At 44.7% G+C, this 22,519-nt stretch overlaps 1 protein-coding gene across 7 annotated transcripts in view; it reads right to left on the minus strand.

The window, feature by feature from the left end:
• Window positions 1-323: 323 nt before the first annotated feature.
• Window positions 324-22,519, minus strand: part of ARAP1 (ArfGAP with RhoGAP domain, ankyrin repeat and PH domain 1) — a 207,682-nt gene continuing 185,486 nt past the window's right edge. For all 7 annotated transcript variants that reach the window (XM_067466421.1, XM_067466422.1, XM_067466427.1 and 4 more), the window contains 9 exons: window positions 22,017-22,134; window positions 21,315-21,428; window positions 20,369-20,511; window positions 19,324-19,406; window positions 16,242-16,292; window positions 9,540-9,603; window positions 7,208-7,363; window positions 3,606-3,645; window positions 324-1,224 (listed from right to left, as the gene is read on the minus strand). In XM_067466421.1, coding sequence (XP_067322522.1) covers window positions 3,628-3,645; window positions 7,208-7,363; window positions 9,540-9,603; window positions 16,242-16,292; window positions 19,324-19,406; window positions 20,369-20,511; window positions 21,315-21,428; window positions 22,017-22,134 — 747 coding nt within the window. In that variant the 3' untranslated portion in view covers window positions 324-1,224; window positions 3,606-3,627. The remainder of the gene's footprint in view (window positions 1,225-3,605; window positions 3,646-7,207; window positions 7,364-9,539; window positions 9,604-16,241; window positions 16,293-19,323; window positions 19,407-20,368; window positions 20,512-21,314; window positions 21,429-22,016; window positions 22,135-22,519) is intronic.

The raw sequence follows: 22,519 nt of genomic DNA on the forward strand, positions 1-22,519 counted from the left end.
TGCAAAGGTTGACAACAGGCTACACAATTGGTTGGAAGCCCACTCCAACACGGGCTGACTTCAAACTCATGACCTTTTGGTCAGAGTGATCTCAATGCAGCTGACACTCAGTCAGCTGCGCCACAATCCCAGTGTGAAATATCAGGAGAGAATGCTTCTGGACTATGGCCAGACTGCCCGGAAAACACACAGCAAACCAGTGATTCCGGCCATGAAAGCCTTCGACAATACATCATCATGATCATCATCAGAGCACCTTCAGTCTGGTCCAGTTTCGGCATCTAAATCTTTGACCCGGAGAGCAATAATACAACCAGACCAGATCCTCCAAGAGAGTATTTATTAACAAAACAAAGTGACGACAACCAAAGAGAGAGAAGAAAACGATTGGTCGATGCTTGAGAAAGATGGTACCTGCCCCCCTTTTTCACAGCTCCTGATGCTTCAGAGGAAACAAATGGGATGTCATCCGCAAATATATTTGGGGTCCTTTCCATGCCCAAATGTTGCCCGACTTTGCTCCTTCCTTCCAGAGTCCAAGGCTGCCTCCTGAAGCACTTTCCTTTTGCCCAGCAACTTGGCCATGTTTTGGTTGCCCTCTTTCCCGCTTTCCATGCCCCCAAAATTGACTTAAAATGCACAATTGTGTAGTCATCATCGCACTTTAAGGTGTGCCGAGAGTCAGAGGAATCTCATCCTTTTTTATCCTTGTCTCTGAAGCATGGCAGAAAAGAGATAGGTGTGAATTTCCTCATTTTTGTCTTTTCTACGGCACTGAGTTTCGGTTCCACTCGGTTCAATTTATCCAAACCAAGATGAGCCAAAGTTGCCACGTTTTGCCCAGAATCCATTCTAAGTCAATGGCTTTTATGGCTGCCGTCCTAAATCGATTCAAGGAAGAAGGGAAATGCCCATTTGCCAGTTCTACCGAGGCCACCAGGACCCCAAAGTCTGGCTGGAGACTGGATTCGGGTCCTGAATTTGGCACCAACTGGTTTCTCTTCAGCCACAAGTTGGCCACGTTTATCCCTTTATCAAAGATAGGAACCGAGGATGCAATGTTGGGGTTTTTCCTTGAAGGCACCCCCACTTTCTTGGCTTTCGGGGTTTTCAGGAAATGGGTCAGTTGGGGAGAAAAAAGGAATTGACTCTCCTCCCCATCCCAGTCCTTTCTTCTTTTTGTCCTCCTCTTCTTCCATCATTCTTTGCCTTTTGTCATCAGATCTGCAAACAGAAAAAGGAGAAAGAAACCAAAAATGATTTCCAAGTACTGGGATACTGGAACTAACACTTTAAACACAACTTATTCGGAATTGACTTGCCCTGGACTCTATCTGAGGCTGAGAGAGTGTGACTTGCTCAAGCTGGGTCTCTAAGGCCAAGCAGGGATTCAGAGCCAGAGTCCTAGTCTAAACTCTGGGATTTAGTTCCACCTTGTCTCCTCTGCTATGCTAATAATATAGGTCCTGTTCAACATCTTTATTAATGACTCAGATGAAGGGTTAGAAGGCAGGACCATCAAGTTTGCAGACGACACCAAATTGGGAGGGATATCCAATACTCCAGAGGACAGGAGCAGAATTCAAAACCATCTTGACAGATTAGAGAGATGAATGGCCAAAACTAACAAAATGAAGGTCAACAGTGACAAATGCAAGATACTCCACTTTGGCAGGAAAAACGAAATGCAAAGAGACAGAATGGGGGACAATGCCTGGCTCGAGAGCAGTACGTGTGAAAAAGATCTTGGAGTCCTTGTGGACAACAAGTTAAACATGAGCCAACAATGTGATGTGGCGGCAAAAAAAGCCAATGGGATTTTGGCCTGCATCAATAGGAGCCTCGTGTCTAGATCTAGGGAAGTCATGCTCCCCATGCTCTATTCCGCTTTGGTTAGACCACACCTGGAATATTGTGTCCAATTCTGGGCCCCACAATTGAAGAGAGATATTGACAAGCTGGAATGTGTCCAGAGGAGAGCGACTAAAATGATAAAAGGTCTGGAGAACAAGCCCTATGAGGAACGGCTTAAGGAGCTGGGCATGTTTAGCCTGAAGAAGAGAAGGCTGAGAGGAGATATGATAGCCATGTATCAATATGTGAGAGGAAGCCACAGGGAGGAGGAGGGAGCAAGCTTGTTTTCTGCTTCCTTGGAGACTAGGACGCAAGGGAACAATGGCTTCAAACTACAAGAGAGGAGATTCCATCTGAACATGAGGAAGAACTTCCTGACGGTGAGAGCCGTTCAGCAGTGGAACTCTCTGCCCCGGAGTGTGGTGGAGGCTCCTTCTTTGGAAGCTTTTAAACAGAGACTGGATGGCCATCTGTCGGGGGTTATTTGAATGCGATGTTCCTGCTTCTTGGTAGAATGGGGTTGGACTGGATGGCCCATGAGGTCTCTTCCAATTCTTAGATTCTATGATTCTATGAATATAATATAGTATAATATAATATAATAATATATAATATAATATAATAATATGCATATACATATACTATATATAATATTATAATTTAATACAATATAATACTAACAATAATAATATGATATTATAATTATACATTTTATATTACATGTAATACTACTAATAATATTACAGTATAATGGTATGGTGTAATATAATAATATATTATTCTGGTATGGTGCTATGCTAATAATATTGTATGTATATGTATCTTGTAAGCTGCTCTGAGTCCCTGTCGTGGCTGAGCTGTTTTCTGATGATGAGGATGATGGGATTCAGATTCCTGCTGGGATTCAGCTTCCTGGCTCTTTGTCTGTGCCTCAAATCTCTGGGCCTGCTTCTGAGGCTCCCACAGACACTGCAGTGTCAACACAGCCGTTCCCAGCAGAAAGGAATTTTAACGAAGGAGATAGCGAGCAGGTGCCTTCCCATACTGATACCGAAAGTGCAGATAGTGACTTGACCTGGCAAGCTCGTCTTGATCTGAGGGTCAGGCGGAGTTCTCGTCTGGCCGACAGACGAGAAGCCAGCTCGGTGAAAGGTCATCGCAATGCTTTTATGATGATGAGAGCCTAATGTTTTCATGTTAGAAAGGTATTTAGTGTTCTTGCAAACCCTGAGAAAGTGTCAGTTCAACGTAGCTTACTAGCCTGAAAGCTTCATGGAATAACCTTAGCCTGGAAAGCAGTACGCTTGGGATTCCTTGCATTGTGATTCATGGGGCAATTGTTCCATTGCTTGTACCTGGGACTCTGGTTTGAACTTTGCCAATAGGATTGTGTCTCCTGCTTTTACCTGAACATCTGTGGAACTATATTCTGCATTTAACCTTAATCTTTGGAACTTTGCAATGTTTATTCTTTATTTTGACTTGGATTTTTTCCTCAATAAACTATAAAACTACACCTCTTGCGTGGTGGTGTTTGGAACCAAGGTGAAGCTTACTCTGAGTTGCAGCAGTCCCCTTCGGGGTGAACAGGACGGCATATAAATATCGTAAATAAATAAATAAATTTGCAGTTTAGGGAGGAGTGTTTTCTCCCACTGAATCTCTCCAAGTGCCTTCCCAAACTCCACGGGGTAATGCAATGCAGAGCCATAGCATGAAAGAGCCACATCTGTGGCCCAAACCCAAATTACCTTGCACAACCGCCTTCCGGTTTCACACTTCCCGAAGAAGCTGGAAAGAAAAAGAAAGGATATGAAAACCGAAATGTCAATAATCTTAAAGCATAGTGTTGCAATCCAGAGCAGGGAACGAGGCCCTAAGATAACTCTCCACCACACTTGGCTGTGAAAAACAATCCTTTTTTATTGAAGAAAAATGGTTACAAAATACAGGGAAAATGCAAGTCAAAAGCCACAGCAAAATCAGCAAACATGAATTTAAATGGACAAAGCAAAACCAAAAGCCTCACTGGGAAAATACTGGAATCTGTTAGCAATCCACTAACCGTACTTGATATCCTAGAAATCTTCCCAAACTATGACCAGGGAACCGGGAGAACTGCCAAGGTCTTCATCAATTCTGAAACGATGCCTGAACTGAGACAATCAGCCTGGCATATTGCAATTAAAACTCAAGAATCGGTTCCGTGAACCGCCCTTCTGTTTCGAAGCCAATGTTTTTAATTCTTGAATTTGGGAGGATCGACGCAGACTGAGTGTTTTACTTCTGTCTTCCCAAATTTGGCCCCTTCTGTTGTCATTACAGTTAACAGGTGCAGAAGGGAGGGAAAGTTCAAGGTCTCCCTCTGAAACATTCTCAGGAACACTGGTACTTTCATTTTCCAAATCTACAGAAGTTCCTTCCTCACTAATTTCAGGAACATTGGCATTTTCCAAACCTACAGCAGTTTCTTCCTCACTAATTTCAGGAGCATTGGCATCAAAAGGTACATTTCCACTAGCATCAGTAAATATACTTTCATTTGCATCAGGAGGAACAAACAGAGAATCAGGTTCAAGTTCAAACTCAGGCTGAACCCCAACACATAGGTTCTTTTTGTTGCAATTTTCCAGTAAAAGAAAGGGTATCAGAACTTTTGCAGAACAACATTTAGACATACAGACTCTATGTAACTATATTGAATTCACAAACAACCTACAGTTATATTGGCTAACAAACAAACAAAGGGAAATTACATTGGCATTCACATTACCCATACAAACATTCAGTCATCCTCATGCATATAAATATTCTCCCTCCTTGGAGAAGAACACCGGTTAGGCCAGAGTGTTTCCTTGTAAATCTGCCACTTTTCCAATACTTCCAAAACTTCGAAAATGCCAAAATTTCCTAAATACATCCTCTGACACTCCCAAATACACTATCTCCTTCAATGGAGCATGGCGGGTGAACAGCACTGCTGTCTGTCACAATTTTTGGATTGTAATAAGGTCTCTTATATAGCAATATTTCTGCTGATGTTGTTCCAAAGTTGGAAATGAAAGATAGATGTTTTTCCAGCCTGAAACATTCTGTAATGTTATGTCTTTGACTAATGTAAACATGTTGTTTTTCCACCAAGAGTTAATCAAGTCAGCAATGTCAACAGTTCATAGAATCATGGAATCATAGAATCAAAGAGTTGGAAGAGACCTCCTGCGCCATCCAGTCCGACCTCATTCTGCCAAGAAGCAGGAATATTGCATTCAAATCACCCCTGACAGATGGCCATCCAGCCTCTGCTTAAAAGCTTCCAAAGAAGGAGCCTCCACCACACTCCCTCCGGGGCAGAGAGTTCCACTGCTGAACGGCTCTCACAGTCAGGAAGTTCTTCCTCATGTTCAGATGGAAACTCCTTTCTTGTAGTTTGACGCCTTTGTTCCGCGTCCTAGTCTCCAAGGAAGCAGAAAACACGCTTGCTCCCTCCTCCTCCCTGTGGCTTCCTCTCACATATTTGTACATGGCTATCATATCCCCTCTCAGACTCCTCTTCTTCAGGCTAAACATGCCCAGCTCCTTAAGCCGCTCCTCATAGGGCTTGTTCTCCAGACCTTTTATCATTTTAGTCGCTCTCCTCTGGACACATTCCAGCTTGTCAATATCTCTCTTGAATTGTGTTGCCCAGAATTGGACACAATATTCCAGGTGTGGTCTAACCAAGGCAGAATAGAGCATGGGGAGCATGACTTCCCTAGATCTAGACACTATGCTCCTCTTGATGCAGGCCAAAATCCCATTGGCTTTTTTTGCCGCCACATCACATTGTTGGCTCATGTTTAACTTGTTGTCCACGAGGACTCCAAGATCTTTTTCACACGTACTGCTCTCGACCAGTTAATCATTTGTCACTGGTCATCAATGTCAGCAGTTCAGCAACTTTTAATTACGGTTCCTGAGGGTAGTTCTTTTTAGGCCTCAATATGTTGGAATGGTGTCTCCAAAATTCTTAGCTCTCATTTATTTATCTTTCATACAATTCCATTCAAACCAAACATCATATTTGTCATGGCGATGTCATCCTGAGTTGATTTCTCCTTGCCAAAGTCACCCAGAGACTTTGCTGAGGATACCTTGCAAACTCTGTGTGACCATTTTAGAAAACAACTGGGATTACATTTAGCTTAATTCATTAACGCCATCACTTAGAAAAGTAACTTTTTGGCATGGGTCTAAACATTAGTTTTTAATCACCTTCTGCATACGTTTAGGGACTCCAGGTGTTTTGGACTACAGCTCCCACCATCCCTAACAGCCTCAGGCCCCTTCCTTGTCCTTTTCCCTTTCCTTTTCCGCTTAAGCAACTGAGGAAGGAAAGGACCTGAGGCCAGGAATTGTGGGAGCTGAAGTCCAAAACACCTGGAGGGCCCAAGTTTGCCCATGCCTGATCTACATTATAGAACAAATGGCACCTGGCACCACTTGAAGTGCCACATCTCCATGCTATGGAGGCCTTTTGCCATTGGATGCAATACTGGCATTTTAATAAAAGGAGCTATTGATTGCATATATGAATATTAGCCATGTGTTGCAAAGGCCCCAAAGGACTCCAATCGCCCTGAGACTTTCCTATGGCATAATGATAGGGCTACGGTGCCCCTTTTTTGCAATAGTTGCATCCTATTGAATCCAGGGATTTGCACTTCAGGGGGAGAGAGTCAACAACAAGAAGTCTCTATTACGGTCCATGACCAGCACAGCACAGTACAGGGAGAGTTATTGAGATGAAACCATAAATCCCAGAACTCCACAGGTTGCAGCCATGAGAGTTAAAGTGGATTACTGTAAGGCTGTAGGAGCTATATAGCAATATTAAATAACCACTCACAAGCCGGTTTTGCTTTGAAATGGATATATTGCTTGTATCTCTGCAGCAAAGAAAGACACTACTGACTTTTTCCCACCACCACTTCCTTTTATACACTTTTCCTGCCCATCTCCCCCCTCTTCTCAGTTTCCTTATTAGAACTTGTTGCTTCACAAGTTCCAATAAAAGGTTTCCAGTTCCCTCCTCTGGCTTCAAAATGTCACAGAGAGAAAAGGCAGCCAGGATGATTCAGTCAGGATGTCACGGAGGGAATTTGTGATGTTTTTATGCCGTCAGAAATTGACTCCTGACAATTACAGAGCTATCAATTGTGCAGCGTGAAAAAAGAAAGAGAGCATTGCAATGCATTTGAAGGGTCAACATCTAAGTTGAGGCTGCTTTCCTTTTTGGTGACGCCAAAATGTCAAAAGCTATTACTTCTTGTAAGGGAGCCCTACAAGCCCCATGCTGCCCCAATCCCAATCTCACCGTCAGGGGGTCGGTCGTGAAGGCAGCCACGCTGTTCCTCATCTCGCTCTCGTTGCCCCGGAGAGGGATCAAGGAGATGTTCCCCAGTCGGGAATCCTGCTGGATCCGGGATGCCCGGATTTTGGATGACTCCGAGGGCCAGATGTTGCCCCCGTGCTGCAGAAGAAAGAGGGCAGGGGAGAGATCAGAGGGGGCTCTTGCAAAGAAGCGACAGGTTTTTCCGGGATGCAGATGTGCCCCTGTCTCTCCCCCTCAAGGTCCTAAAATCAAGTCTCTTGGCAAGGGAAAACCAGGTCCTGACTCATGAGGAATGGAGGAGTGAGGCAAAGAATATGATCCTGCAACTCTCTGGCATCTTCTCTTCCTACAGTCCTGTAACTCCCTTGCATCCTCTGTTCCTACAATCCTATGATTCCTTTGCATCATCTGGTCCTATGTTCCTGTAGTTTCTTTGCAATCCCTGTCCTTATGATCCCATAACTCCCTTGCATCATCTGTTCCTATGATCCTGTAATTCCTTTGCATCATCTAGTCCTACAATCCTATAACCCCTTTGCAACCTCTCCTTTCCATCATCTGTTCCTGATTCCTTAGCATCATCTCTTCCTACAATCCTATAGCTCCTTTGCAACCTCTGTCCTTATGATCCTATAACTCCTTTCCATCATCTGGTCTTACAATTCCTTTCCTATGATCCTATAGCTCCTGTGCATCATCTGTTCCTACGATCCTGCAATTCCTTTGCGTCATCTCTTCCTACAATCCTATAACTCCTTTGCAGCCTCTGTCCTTATGATCCTATAACTCCTTTGCATCGTCTGCTTTTATAAGCCTAAAGCTCTTTTACATCCTCTGTTCCTATGATCTTATAACTTCCTTTGCATTCTGTTCCTACAATCCTTTAACTCCTTTGCAACCTCTGTACTTATGATCCTATAGCTCTTTTGCATCATCTGTTCCTATGATCCTATTATTCCTTCGCATCATCTCTTCCTACAATCCTGAGACTTCTTTGCAACCTCTGTCCTTACGATGCTATAACTCCTTTGCATCATCTGATCCTATGATTCATTTCTATCATCTGTTCCTACGATTCTACACCTCCTTTGCAGCATCTGTTCCTACAATCCTATGGCTCCTTTGCAACCTCTGTCCTTACGATCCTATAACTCCTTTGCATCATCTGTTCCTATGATCTTATAACTCCTTTGCAATCTCTGTCCTTACGATCCTATAACTCCTTTGCATCATCTGTTCCTACAATCCTATAACTCCTTTGCAATCTCTGTCCTTAAGAGCCTATAATCCCTTTGCATCATCTGCTCCTATGATCCTATAACTCCTTTGCAACCTCTGTCCTTATGATCCTATAACTCCTTTGCATCATCTGTTCCTATGATCCTATAACTCCTTTGCAACCTCTGTCCTTATGATCCTATAACTCCTTTGCATCATCTGTTCCTATGATCCTATAACTCCTTTGCAATCGCTGTACTTATGATCCTATAACTCCTTTGCAATCTGACCTTACGATCCTATAACTCCTTTGCAATCTCTGTCCTTATGATCCTATAACTCCTTTGCATCATCTGTTCCTATGATCCTATAACTCCTTTGCAATCTCTGTCCTTACGATCCTATAACTCCTTTGCATCATCTGTTCCTACAATCCTATAACTCCTTTGCAATCTCTGTCCTTACGAGCCTATAATCCCTTTGCATCATCTGCTCCTATGATCCTATAACTCCTTTGCAACCTCTGTCCTTATGATCCTATAACTCCTTTGCATCATCTGTTCCTATGATCCTATAACTCCTTTGCAACCTCTCTCCTTAGGGTCCTACAACTCCTTTGCAGCCTCTGTTCTCATAATCCTATGATCCCTTTGCAACCTCTGTTCCCGTGACTGCAAAGGAGTCATAGGATCATCGGAGTCTGCAGAGAAGTCAACCAAAAAGCTGGGCTGGAGTAGCTAGAGATCCCTAAGGGAAATATCTCTCTGGGAATCTTTAGGTCCTTTGGCCCAACTCTTAGGGTCCACCTCTGTATAAATAAGCACTAAGAACAAGGGATAGGCAGTTCTCTTGAAGGACTGGGAGATGAATTATGCAAAGCTTTGGCATAATTATGCAGATGTGCTCCATGTCTGCATAATTCATGGCAGTCCACTTGCAGCAAGGGAAAAAGGATCAGGAAACCAAAGAACACTTTGCAACTATGGACTGCAAGTCCCAGAATCTCTATCACTGGCTGGGGATTCTGGGAGTTGTAGTCCAATTAAAAGCTCCCTATTTTTCCCCAAGCTCCAAATCAGAGGATTTCAGGAGTTACCTGCACGGAGAGGAAGGTGGCAAACCAGGCCCGGAGCTCCATCTGGGTATCGCAGCAAAGGTACCTGCAGGAGACAAAAAGAGGAAGAATGGAGACGCAGAGCTTCACGCTTTAGAGCAAGAAAGGACTGCAAATGCAAAAGCCTTCTCCAGGACAAAGCCCCAGGTCTCTGCTTTGGTCTTGTTGTCTGGGCTTGGCCATCCTAAGTCTCCAGCGGGGAGATGGTGGCATGGTATATATAAAGTTGTTGTTGTTGTTGTTGTTCTAGAAAGGTCTAGGAATGAGGCACGAGTGAAGCACAGAGTATTTGAGGACTGGGAAATCCGTAGGGAGACTAAGGTACTTGTTTATAAAGCTATTGTCCTCCCAACCCTGCTTTACACTTGCGAAACATGGACTGTCTACAGTCATCACATGCAACTCCTGGAACGATTCCATCATCGTTGCCTCTGGAAAATCCTGCAAATCTCTTGGGAAGACAGGCAAATAAACATCAGCGTGCTGGAAGAAGCAAAGACCACCAGCATTGAAGCAATGGTCCTCCGCCATCAACTCCACTGGACCAGCCACGTTGTCCGGATGCCTAACCACCATCTCTCAACGTTTACCTCTCCGAACGTATTCTCCCCTACGAACCATCAAGATTATTAAGATCATCTGGAGAGGCCCTGCTCTTGTTCCCACCAGCCTCGCAAGCGCGTCTGGTGGGGACGAGGGACAGAGCCTTCTCGGTGGTGGCCCCGCGACTTTGGAACTCTCTCCCACCGGAGGTCAGAACCACCCCGTCTATCCTGACATTTAGGAAACGGGTGAAGACGTGGCTGTGGAGTCAGGCCTTCGATGAATGAGACAACACCCTAGGATTCTGGATGGAAGATGATATAGATCTGATTTTAATATGACGACTGACCACCGTAGTTTTATATATAGTGTTATATATAGTTTATATATAGTGTTATTTTAAATCTGTTACTGTAATTGTGATATATGTGATATTTTATGTGATATGTAATTGTGATATTTTAATGATTGTATGTGTTTTTATGGTTGGAAACCGGGCTGAGACCCTCAATGAGGTTGAGAAGGTTCGGTATAGAAAACTTTGAAATAAATTAATAAATTAATAAATCTCCCAAAGCAGCTGCTCTACTCCGAACTCAAGAACAGAAACAGGAATGTTGGTGGGCGGGAGAAGAGATTGAAAGATGGGCTCAAAGTGAATCTTAAAAACTGTGGCATTGACACCGCAAACTGGGATGCCTTGGCCCTTGAGTGCTCCAGCTGGAGGTCAGCTGTGACCAGCAGTGCTGTAGAATTTGAAGAGAATGGAGGGTGAACGAGAGAAACATGCCAAGAGGAAGGCATGTCAAGCCAACCCCAACCAGGACCACCTTCCACCTGGAAACCGATGTCCTCACTGTGGGAGAAGATGCAGGTAAAGAATAGGTCTCCACAGCCACCTACGGACCCACCGCCAGGACACCGAACTTGGAGGACAATCTTACTCGGACAACGAGGGATCGCCTAAGTAAGTAAGGAAGGAAGGTCTCCATTTCGAGGAGAGGTCCCATTCCTGTTCCAAGAGAGAGGTCAAGTACCTATTCCTAAAAAGGTCAAGTCCTTGCTTCCAATGCAGTCAGGCCCTTGCTTCTGGAAAGGTCATCTTCCCTTTTCTACATTGGTCAAGCCCTTTCAAGGAGGGGCTTGACCTCTCTTGGATTGCATCCCTGATATTAGAGCAGGCACGGACTAACTTGAGCCCTCCAGCTATTTTGGACTTCCAACTCCAACAATTCCTAACAGCCTACCAGCTGGGTTGCTGTAAGTTTTTCGAGTTGCATGGCCATGTCCCAGAAGCATCCTCTCCTGACATTTTGCCTGCTGGAGCTGTTTTGAAATGCATAATGTAGATTTCAAAGTATGTATGTATGTATGTTTAAAATGTGATGCTATGTGCCGAGTGTATTTCCTGTGTGGAAAGAGTTAACTGAACCATGGAGGGAACGGCATTCCTAGAGAGGTCATAAATCATTGTGCATAGAGCAATGGATGCAGCCTCATGCGTCGTACGTCATACGTCACTCTGGAATGCAGGAGGTGTGGACTGATACTGATAACAGCGTCCTACGTCATACGTCACTCTGGAATGCAGGAGGTGTGGACTGATACTGATAACAGCGTCCTACGTCATACGTCACTCTGGAATGCAGGAGGTGTGGACTGATACTGATAACAGCGTCCTACGTCATACGTCACTCTGGAATGCAGGAGGTGTGGACTGATACTGATAACAGCGTCCTACGTCATACGTCACTCTGGAATGCAGGAGGTGTGGACTGATACTGATAACAGCGTCCTACGTCATACGTCACTCTGGAATGCAGGAGGTGTGGACTGATACTGATAACAGCGTCCTACGTCATACGTCACTCTGGAATGCAGGAGGTGTGGACTGATACTGATAACAGCGTCCTACGTCATACGTCACTCTGGAATGCAGGAGGTGTGGACTGATACTGATAACAGCGTCCTACGTCATACGTCACTCTGGAATGCAGGAGGTGTGGACTGATACTGATAACAGCGTCCTATGTCATACGTCACTCTGGAATGCAGGAGGTGTGGACTGATACTGATAACAGCGTCCTACGTCATACGTCACTCTGGAATGCAGGAGGTGTGGACTGATACTGATAACAGCGTCCTACGTCCTACGTCACGCTGGAATGCAGGAGGTGTGGACTGATACTGATAACAGCGTCCTACGTCATACGTCACTCTGGAATGCAGGAGGTGTGGACTGATACTGATAACAGCGTCCTACGTCATACGTCACTCTGGAATGCAGGAGGTGTGGACTTATACTGATAACAGCGTGTTCTGTGTGTTCGCGATGTAGCTACCGGACGGAGAGGAAGCAGTTTTACGATGTGCTACTGTTTATACTTGTAAATAAAGTAGTTTATAGCCTAAAGTGGCTGATGATCGTGTTCTTTGCCTTGCTGTGCGGCAATGCCACTGACATTGCCTGCATTTAAGCAGGCATCTTCACAACCTCACAACCTCTGAGAATGCCTGCCATAGATGCAGGCAAAACATCAGGAGAGAATGCTTCTGGAACATAGCCAGACAGCCCGAAAAACTTACAGCAAACTAGTGATTCCAGCCATGAAAGCCTTCGAGGAGCCTACCAGCTGTTAGGAATGATGGGAGTTGAAGTCCAAAACACCTAGAGAGCCAAGTTTGCCCATGCCTGCTTGATATGGCTGTTTTGACATCTCTACCTGTCTCTGTCTGAACTATTTTGAGTCACTTTGAGCCCCAGATCTAGAGGAAAAGGCAGGATGATTCATAAGGAGGAGGAGGAGGACAATGATGCGATGACGAGGCTACGGACTTAATTTAATTTCTTGGAAATGAGTCCCACTTTCCAGAAAAGGAGACAGGTGCAAAGAGGATGATGACACAAAGGAGATATAATGGATTAAACATCCCTTATTTGGAAATTCCAAATGCTCCAAAGTCCTGGAAGGGTGATACTTTCGCTCTCTGATGGTTCAATGTACCCAAAATTTGCTTCAGGAACATATTATAAACATTGCACTACGTAACACGATTTTTGTTCCTTAGTTGTGAATGTCATTTCCTAATTGGTTCTATCATTAAAAACATGGGGAAAGTTTTTTAAACTACAAAGACTTTGTTTATTCAGGAAGGATATTGAATTATAGAATCCTAGAGTTGGAAGACACCTCATGGACCATTCAGTCCAACCCCATTCTGCCAAGGATGTCGCTCCATGGGTTAGACCACACCTGGAATATTGTGTCCAATTCTGGGCACCACAATTCAAGGGAGATATTGACAAGCTGGAATGGGTCCAGAGGAGGGTGACTCAAATGATCCAGGGGCCTTGAGAACAAGCCCTATGAGGAGCGGCTTAAGGAGCTGGGCATGTTTAGCCTGAAGAAGAGAAGGCTGAGAGGACATGTGATAGCCATGTGTCAAGAGGTGAGAGGAAGCCACAGGGAGGAGGAGGGAGCAAGCTTGTTTTCTGCTTCCTTGGAGACGAGGACATGGAACAATGGCTTCAAACTACAAGAGAGGAGATTCCATCTGAACACGAGGAAGAACTTCCTGATTGTGAGAGCCATTCAGCAGTGGAACTCTCTGCTCCGGAGTGTGATGGAGGCTCCTTCTTTGGAGGCTTTTAAACAGAGGCTGGATGGCCATCTGTCAGGGGTGATTTGAATGCAATATTCCTGCTTCTTGGCAGAATGGGGTTGGACTGGATGGCCCAGGAGGTCTCTTCCAACTCTAGGATTCTATGATTCTATGAGGTGCGACACCTCACATCTTGATCCCTGGCTCTCCTCATGTCTCCTCTCAGCCTTCACTTCTGCAGGCTAAACAGGCCCAGCTCTTTCAACCGCTCCTCATAGGGCTTGTTCTCCAGACCCTTGATCCTTTGAGCTGCCCTCTTCCTCTGGACACCTTCCAGCTGAGAGTCAACATCTCCCTTCACTCCTGCAGTACATTTGGCTCCAGTTTCCCAATGAGTATCGTCTCAACATCGAGTCTCAACCAATTCAACATAGTGACACAAAAACAAAGTTTCTGGAGTAGAAAAACTACTTCCAAAGTAAGGATTGCATGATTAAACAGGAAATGACACTTTCAAACCAGGAAAAGAACCTTTTTGGAAATGTTGTTATGCATAAAATGACCTTCAGTCTGTGTATATAAGGTGAATATGAAATATAAATGGATCTTGTCTTTCAACTTCGGTACCATCTCCAAAAGGACGTCTACACAGTAGAATGAATGCAGTTCGGCACCTCTTTAATTGCTGTGTCTCAATAGTATGGAATCCTGGGAGTTGTAGTTTGTTGAGGTCCTGGCTCTCTTTGGCAGAGAATAATAATAATAATAGTAATAATAATAATAATAATAATAATATAGACGGCCAATTCTCTCACACCAGAAGTGACTTGCAGTTTCTCAGGTCGCTACTGACACGTCAATAATAATAATAATAATAATAATAATAATAATATGATGATGATGATGATGATGATGTTAAGAATAATAATACTTTATTTATAGACTGCCCTATATCTCCCCGGTGGCGCAGTGGGTTAAAGCGCTGAGCTGCTGAGCTCGTTGACTGAAAGGTCACAGGTTCGATTCTGGGGAGCGGGGTGAGCTTCCACTGTCAGCCCTAGCTTCTGCCAACCTAGCAGTTCGAAAACATGCAAATGTGAGTAGATCAATAGGTACCGCTCCGGCAGGAAGGTAACGGCACTCCATGCAGTCATAGAATCATAGAATCAAAGAGTTGGAAGAGACCTCATGGGCCATCCAGTCCAACCCCATTCTGCCAAGAAGCAGGAATATTGCATTCAAATCACCCCTGACAGATGGCCATCCAGCCTCTGCTTAAAAACTTCCAAGGAAGGAGCCTCCACCACACTCCGGGGCAGAGAGTTCCACTGCTGAACGGCTCTCACAGCCAGGAAGTTCTTCCTCATGTTCAGATGGAATCTCCTCTCTTGTAGTTTGAAGCCATTGTTCCCTTGCATCCTAGTCTCCAAGGAAGCAGAAAACAAGCTTGCTCCCTCCTCCCTGCGGCTTCCTCTCACATATTTATACATGGCTATCATATCCCCTCTCAGCCTTCTCTTCTTCAGGCTAAACATGCCCACCTCCTTAAGCCGCTCCTCATAGGGCTTGTTATCCAGACCCTTGATCATTTTGGTCACTCTCCTCTGGACACATTCCAGCTTGTCAATATCTCTCTTGAATTGTGGTGCCAGAATTGGACACAATATTCCAGGTAAAGTGGTCTAACCAAAGCGGAATAGAGCATGGGGAGCATGACTTCCCTAGATCTAGACACTAGGCTCCTATTGATGCAGGCCAAAATCCCACTGGCTTTTTTTGCCGCCACATCACATTGTTGGCTCATGTTTAACTTGTTGTCCACGAGGACTCCAAGATCTTTTTCACACGTACTGCTCTCCAGCCAGGCATTGTCCCCCATTCTGTATCTTTGCATTTCGTTTTTCCTGCCAAAGTGGAGTATCTTGCATTTGTCACTGTTGAACTTCATTTTGTTAGTTTTGGCCCATCTCTCTAATCTGTCAAGATCGTTTTGAATTCTGCTCCTGTCCTCTGGAGTATTGGCTATCCCTCCCAATTTGGTGTCAGCTGCAAACTTGATGATCATGCCTTCTAGCCCTTCATCTAAAAGGCATGATAATCAAGTTTGCAGATGACACCAAATTGGGACCAAATTGGCCGGCATGACTGCTCCATGCAGTTATGCCGGCCACATGACCTTGGAGGTGTCTATGGACAATGCCGGCTCTTCGGCTTAGAAATGGAGATGAGCACCACACCCCAGAGTCAGACATGACTGGACTTAAATATCAGGGGACAACCTTTACCTTTACCTATATCTCCCGAAGGGTACTAACGACTTGCAAAACTGCAATTCCCAGGATTCTATACTATTGAACCACAGCAGTTAAAGAGGTGCTGAACTGCGTTCATTCTACCATGTAGATGCACCGTTAAGATATCTCATTAGGCAAACACAGGCATTCCAAAATATGGAATCCAAAGCAGTTCTGGTCTCGTGTGTTTTGGAGATGAGAGATTTGGTTTGTACCCATTCATAGAGATGGCTGAGCCGCTTACCATTGCTGCTTCTCCATCTTCTCGTTCTCAAAAAAGACGGTGAAGCCCCAGCTGCAAGAGGAAAGCATAAGGTTGGTTACACTTTGCACTGCAGAATTATTATTATTATCATCATCAGCATCACTATTTACATCCCGAATTAGGGAAAACAGGACCAGAAAACCCGCATGGGTCCCATGGAGCGACATTGCCATCTGGTGACGGAAGCATGCATTGGCACAAGGCTTCCTTGGATGCAAAGAGATGGTAGAATCCCAGCACTAAGGAGCACCAAGGGGACAATATCACAAAAGACAACCAGGATAAACACAGCATTAAGGAGAATCACGGGAAACATAGCGCTTAAGAAGAGCGAGGGGAAAAATTGTGCTAAAGGAAGCTGATGGGAAGTGCAGGAAAGCATTGGGCTAAGGGGATTCAAGCTCAGTATATTCCAAGAGAAATGAGGAGTTTTAATTCAGATAGGCAGATTTTCAATCTGGTAAAAAAAAATGGGCTGCTGCTTCTTCCTCTGTCTCTCTTCCCCCCCCCCCTTCTCTTCCTACTTTTCTTCCACTTCTCCTTCTCCTTCTTCCTCCTCCTCTTGCTTCACTTCTTCCTCCTCTTCTCCTTTTTCATCTTCTACTTGCTCTTCTTTCTTCCTCTTCTCCTTCTTGCTCTTCTTCTTCCTCTTCTTTCTTGTCCTTCTTCCTCTTCCTCCTACTCCTCTTCTTCTTCCTCTTCTCCTTATTCCTCTTCCCTTTCTTGCTCTTCTTCTTTCTTCCTCTTCCTCTTCTCCCTCTTACTATTCCTCCTCTTCTCTTTCTTGTTCTTCTTTCTTCTCCTTATTTCTTCTCCTTCTTCCTCTCCTTCTTCTCCTTATTCCTCTTCTCTTTCTTGCTCTTCTTTTTTCTTCCTCTTCTTCTTCTCCCTCTTACTCTTCCTCTTCTTCTTTCTTGTTCTTCTTCTTCTTTCTTGTCCTTCTCCCCCTTCCTCCTCTTCCTCTTCTCCTTCTTCTTCTCTTTCCTGCTCTTCTTCCTCCTCTCCTTCTTCCTCTTCCTCCTCTTCTTCTTCTCCTTCTTCCTCTTCTCTTTCCTGTTCTTCTTCCTCCTCTCCTTCTTCCTCTTCTTTCTTGCTCTTCCTCTTCCTCCTCTTCTTCCTCTTCTTTCTTGCTCTTCTTCTTTCTTCCTCTTCCTCTTCTTCTCCCTCTTACTCTTCCTCCTCTTCTTCTTCCTCTTCTTCTTCTCCTTATTCCGCTTCTCTTTCTTGCTATTCTTCTTTCTTCCTCTTCCTCTTCTCCCTCCTCTTCTTCCTCTTCTTCGTTCTTGCTGTTCTTCTTCCTCTTCTCTTTCTTGCTCTTCTTCTTTCTTCCTCTTCCTCTTCCTCTCCCTCTCCCTCCTCTTCTCTTTCTTCTTTCTTCTCCTTCTTCTTTCTTCTCCTTCTTCCTCTTCTCTTTCTTGATCATCTTTTTTCTTCTCCTTCCTCTTCTTTCTTCTCCTTCTCCTCCTTCCTCCTCTTCCTCTTCTCCTTCTTCCTCTACTCTTTCTTCTCCTTCCTCTTTCTCCTCAACTTCTTTTTGCTTTTCTCCTCCTCCTCCTCCTTCTTCTTAGAATCATAGAATCATAGAATTGGAAGAGACCTAATGGGCCATCCAGTCCTACCCCATTCTGCCAAGAAGCAGGAATATTACATTCAAAGCACCCCTGACAGATGGCCATCTAGTCTCTGTTTAAAAGCCTCCAAAGAAGGAGCCTCTACCACACTCAGGGGCAGAGAGTTCCACTGCTGAACAGCTCTCTTCCTGTTCTCCTTCTTATATTTGTAGAGTAGAGTCTCACTTCCCCAACCTTCGCTCATCCAACGTTCTGTATTATCCAACGCAATCTGCCTCCTGCCCAGATCCACTGCTGATTCAATACATTGCAATGTTTGGGTGCTAAATTCGTAAATACAGTAAATATTACATAATGTTACTGTGTATTGAACTGCTTTTTCTGTTGATTGGTTGTTTTACTGTTTAATTTGTGAAATCATAACATAATTAGACATTCAATAGGCTTTTCCTTAATCCCTCCTTATTATCCAACATTTTTGGCTTTCTTATCCAACGTTCTGCCAGACTGTTCATGTTGGATAAGCGAGACTCTACTGTATCCCTCTTTTCTCTCTGAATTGAGACCCAAAGTTGGGCCAAAACTAACAAAATGAAGTTCAACAGTGACAAATGCAAGATACTCCACTTTGGCAGAAAAAATGAAATGCAAAGATACAGAATGGGTGATGCCTGGCTCGAGAGCAGTACGTGTGAAAAAGATCTTGGAGTCCTCGTGGACAACAAGTTAAACATGAGCCAACAATGTGATGTGGCGGCAAAAAAAGCCAATGGGATTTTGGCCTGCATCAATAGGAGCCTAGTGTCTAGATCCAGGGAAGTCATGCTCCCCATGCTCTATTCTGCTTTGGTTAGACCACATCTGGAATATTGTGTCCAATTCTGGGCACCACAATTCAAGAGAGATATTGGCAAGCTGGAATGTGTCCAGAGGAGGGCGACTCAAATGATCAAGGGTCTGGAGAACAAGCCCTATGAGGAGCGGCTTAAGGAGCTGGGGCATGTTTAGCCTGAAGAAGAGAAGGCTGAGAGGGGATATGATAGCCATGTATAAATATGTGAGAGGAAGCCACAGGGAGGAGGGAGCAGGCTTGTTTTCTGCTTCCTTGGAGACTGGGACGCAATGGAACAATGGCTTCAAACTACAAGAGAGGAGATTCCATCTGAACATTAGGAAGAACTTCCTGACTGTGAGAGCCATTCAGCAGTGGAACTCTCTGCCCCGGAGTGTGGTGGAGGCTCCTTCTTTGGAAGCTTTTAAGCAGAGGCTGGATGGCCATCTGTCAGGAGTGATTTGAAGGCAATATTCCTGCTTCTTGGCAGAAGGGGGTTGGACTGGATGGCCCATGAGGTCTCTTCCAACTCTTGGATTCTATGATTCAAAGGGGAATGTCGTGAGACCAGTTCCCACCAACCCAAGCCAGCCTGGCCAATGGGAAAGGCACTCTTTGGACGGGACGGCTAAATATTCTAGAGGAAAGACTTGCTCACCAACTCGGAGGACGGGCTTTCTTCTTGATGCCCAGGTAGATTTTCAGGTTCTTGACCGGCCATTCTTTCTCAGGTTTATGACTCTGAGCGAAGGAAGGAAGGAAGAAGACAGGAAGTCAAGAGGTTTACAAAGTTCGAACGAATAAGTACTGCGTAAGTTACAATTCTTAACTTTTTGGCATTTGTCAGATATTGCATCGTAAGTACAAATTTTACAAATTTGATCCGACTTACGAGGACTAACAATAACTTTGCACAGCCCTAATAGCCAGATATTCCTGTGCTGCCTCTTTACCTCTTCTGTGCTGCATTTCCCCTCTCGCATCCTCTGCTCCATCCTCCCCAAGTTGAGCCCTGTTTACCTTTTCAGGAAAGACTGGGGATCTCTCCCAATTCTAGGTTTCTATGAGTAATTGTCTTATCCTTCTCCACTTTGAAGGAGAGAGTGAACCAGAGTGTCTCCATTTTGTGTCTGTCTATCTTAAAGGTGTCAGAAAAGGCATATTGTTAACTTCTACTTAAGCTGCAGCCTGCCTTCCCCCATGGGAGGCAAGTGTTACAACAGCCTATTCCAAAGAACAGTTTGTGGTCGGCCGATGTTGTTGGCCTATTCCAGTAAGATGTATGCAATATATGTTTTGCTTAACTTTGGGCCATTTGTGGTGAAGATGTTTATGATAAAGGAAATGTTTGCTTAATGCTATGCCAAATAAGGGAAAGGGGGAACTCTGAAAGTTGTCAACAAGTTGGGTATATATATTGGACGCTCGTCCCAGATCCCACATAATACTGCGTGTTATGTGGACTGTCCATCCTTCTATTCTGCAATATGAATAAACCGCGCTTTGCCCTGACTTGTTTGGACTTCGCTTCATCCAAAGTAGCTTAGCCAAGGACCTGGTGGTTGGTAAGATTGGAAATACTGGCAGGTTTCTGCTACATAATCTTGGTTCCCTGATCAGGAAAACTGGCTGGGAATCCGCTGTGATTTTGCAGAGTGGCTACAACTTCAGTTGGCTTTCAAGGGGAGCTTTTGGGGACTCACCCGGACCTCCTTGTAGAGGCGGAGGCACTCGCTGTTGAGGATGAAGTACCGGTCATGGAACCCGGTGCTGAGTCCGAGACCCAGCAAGTTCTTCTCTTCCCGGAATTTCATCATCCCGTGTTTGCTGTCGCCCACCTTGCTGGCTGGGGAAGAAGGGAAAGTTGCAGAAACAAAGAAAAAAGGGTGTGCTGGTACAGCTGTACCAAGAGCTCCAACTTTATTTTTTCTGTTATCTGTTTGCAGTCATAGGGCAGGCCTCCTGTCCATCATAATTAAGCTTTGGTTCTGCCCCTTGTTCAGGGCTCTGGGAGGGAAAGGAGCCATTTTTTGGGCAGTCTCACATCAGGAAGCTAAACGATAGGACGTAGACCAGCTCGTCCCGTAGAAAAGCTTCTTTTCTCAAGAACATTCAGGGAAACAGAAACAGAAATTCCAGGGAAAAGGTCCCAAGGCTCTGGCTGAGAGCTCACAGCCTCTCAGCCTCACAGCAATCAGAGAGAAAACAACCATGAGGTTTTCAAAGAATTCTCTGAGGGAGGACAGCATTACAGATCCACGGAACTCCATCTGAAATATCTACAAGCCTCGGCTGGTAGGTCTACTTGATACCCAGACGCATTTGGAATCGGTAGTAGGACCCACACCGATGAGGCATAGATAGTTAACAGCCTGGGAGAGGTTAAATAGGGTTTTTTCCTACAGAGAAAGTACAGTTAATCAAAGTCAGGTACCAGTCCATTGAGGACTAGACTAAGAAAGCCTTGAAGTGTTGTTTGAACCATTGAAGATTTGTTGTTTGTTCCATAAAAAAGACTTTGTTGTATCATTAAAGACTCTAAAGACCATCACTTCAGAAAAATCCCTGAGAACCTCTGTTTGAGGCGCCCTGGCTTCCAATGCAATGTCTCTTTCTCTACAGTCCCTGAAATGACTCCTGGAGACTTACCTAGATAGAGCAACATACTGTCCATGGAAAGCTGGCGCTTCACGACCAAATAGCTGTCCTTCCCGAGACTGTGCAAAATCGGAAGGACCTTCTCACTGTAGTGCAAGGGCCGCTCTGCACAAGGAAGGAAAGCCAAGAAAGGGTTGAAGGCGGAGGAATATGGAGCAACACGCCCTTGACTGAGTTTAGGGAGCCGTGGTTTAGCAGTGCACAGCACCGTTGACTCAGTTGCATGTAGAACACAAAACAAGCTGAGAATGCTAGAGTTGGGAAGGGACCCCCAAAGATCATCCAGATCAGCCCCATTTAGATATTACTTGTCAGATAGAAATCTAAGATCCATTGCCTTCACCAGTCATTTTGGAGTCTTAGAATTGTACAGTTGGAAGAGCCCCCAAGGGTCATTTAGTCTGACCCTTCTCCAAGCTAAGCATCCACTGCAATTAGGATTCATAGTTTCCGGAGACCTTCCAGCTTGAAAATCTCCTTCCTGAATTGCTTTGTTCATGAGTGGATATAGTCTTATTCCAGGTGTCCAAAGCAGAATAGAGAAGAACTAGGATTTCCCTCCATCTGGACACTAGACTCCTATTGACTCAGTATAGAATCGCATTGGCCTTTTTAGCTGCTGCATCACACTCTTGACTCATCTTTGGCTCATGCTCTACTAAGACTCCTAAGTCCGTTCAGGAGATCTCTGACCTGCCTCCTCCCGTTCATTCACTTCAAAGCAGCTCCAGAAGTCTTTCTCCTTCATGACGATTTTCCTCCGGTCCAGGATTTCGAAAACCAGTTCCTCCGCTGTCATTGTGGCAGGAACCTGGAAGAGGCAGAAGCACAGAAGCCATGCATTGTGGCGCACCTGGATGGATGTCAGCTGCATTAAGACCACTACTGACCAAAAGGTCATGAATTCGAAGCCAGCCCAGGTCGGAGTGAGCTTCCGGCCAATTTGTGTAGCTTGTTGTCAACCTTTGCAACCTGAAAGACAGTTGCATCAGTCAAGTAGGAAATTTAGGTACCAGCTATGTGTGGGGAGGCTAATTTAACTAATTTACGAGGCCATAAAATATCTCCATGAGGGAAATGCAGAAAGTACTTCATATGTGTCACAGATGGACGGTGAAGCAACAGCTCCCCTGGTGGCCAGAAAAAGTTGGAATGCTAAATAGCCTCTGACTGTCTGTCTATATGTGTTGTGTGTC

The sequence above is a fragment of the Anolis sagrei genome, chromosome 3 (genome assembly GCF_037176765.1).
Source record: "Anolis sagrei isolate rAnoSag1 chromosome 3, rAnoSag1.mat, whole genome shotgun sequence".
Classification (NCBI taxonomy): Eukaryota; Metazoa; Chordata; class Lepidosauria; order Squamata; family Dactyloidae; genus Anolis; species Anolis sagrei.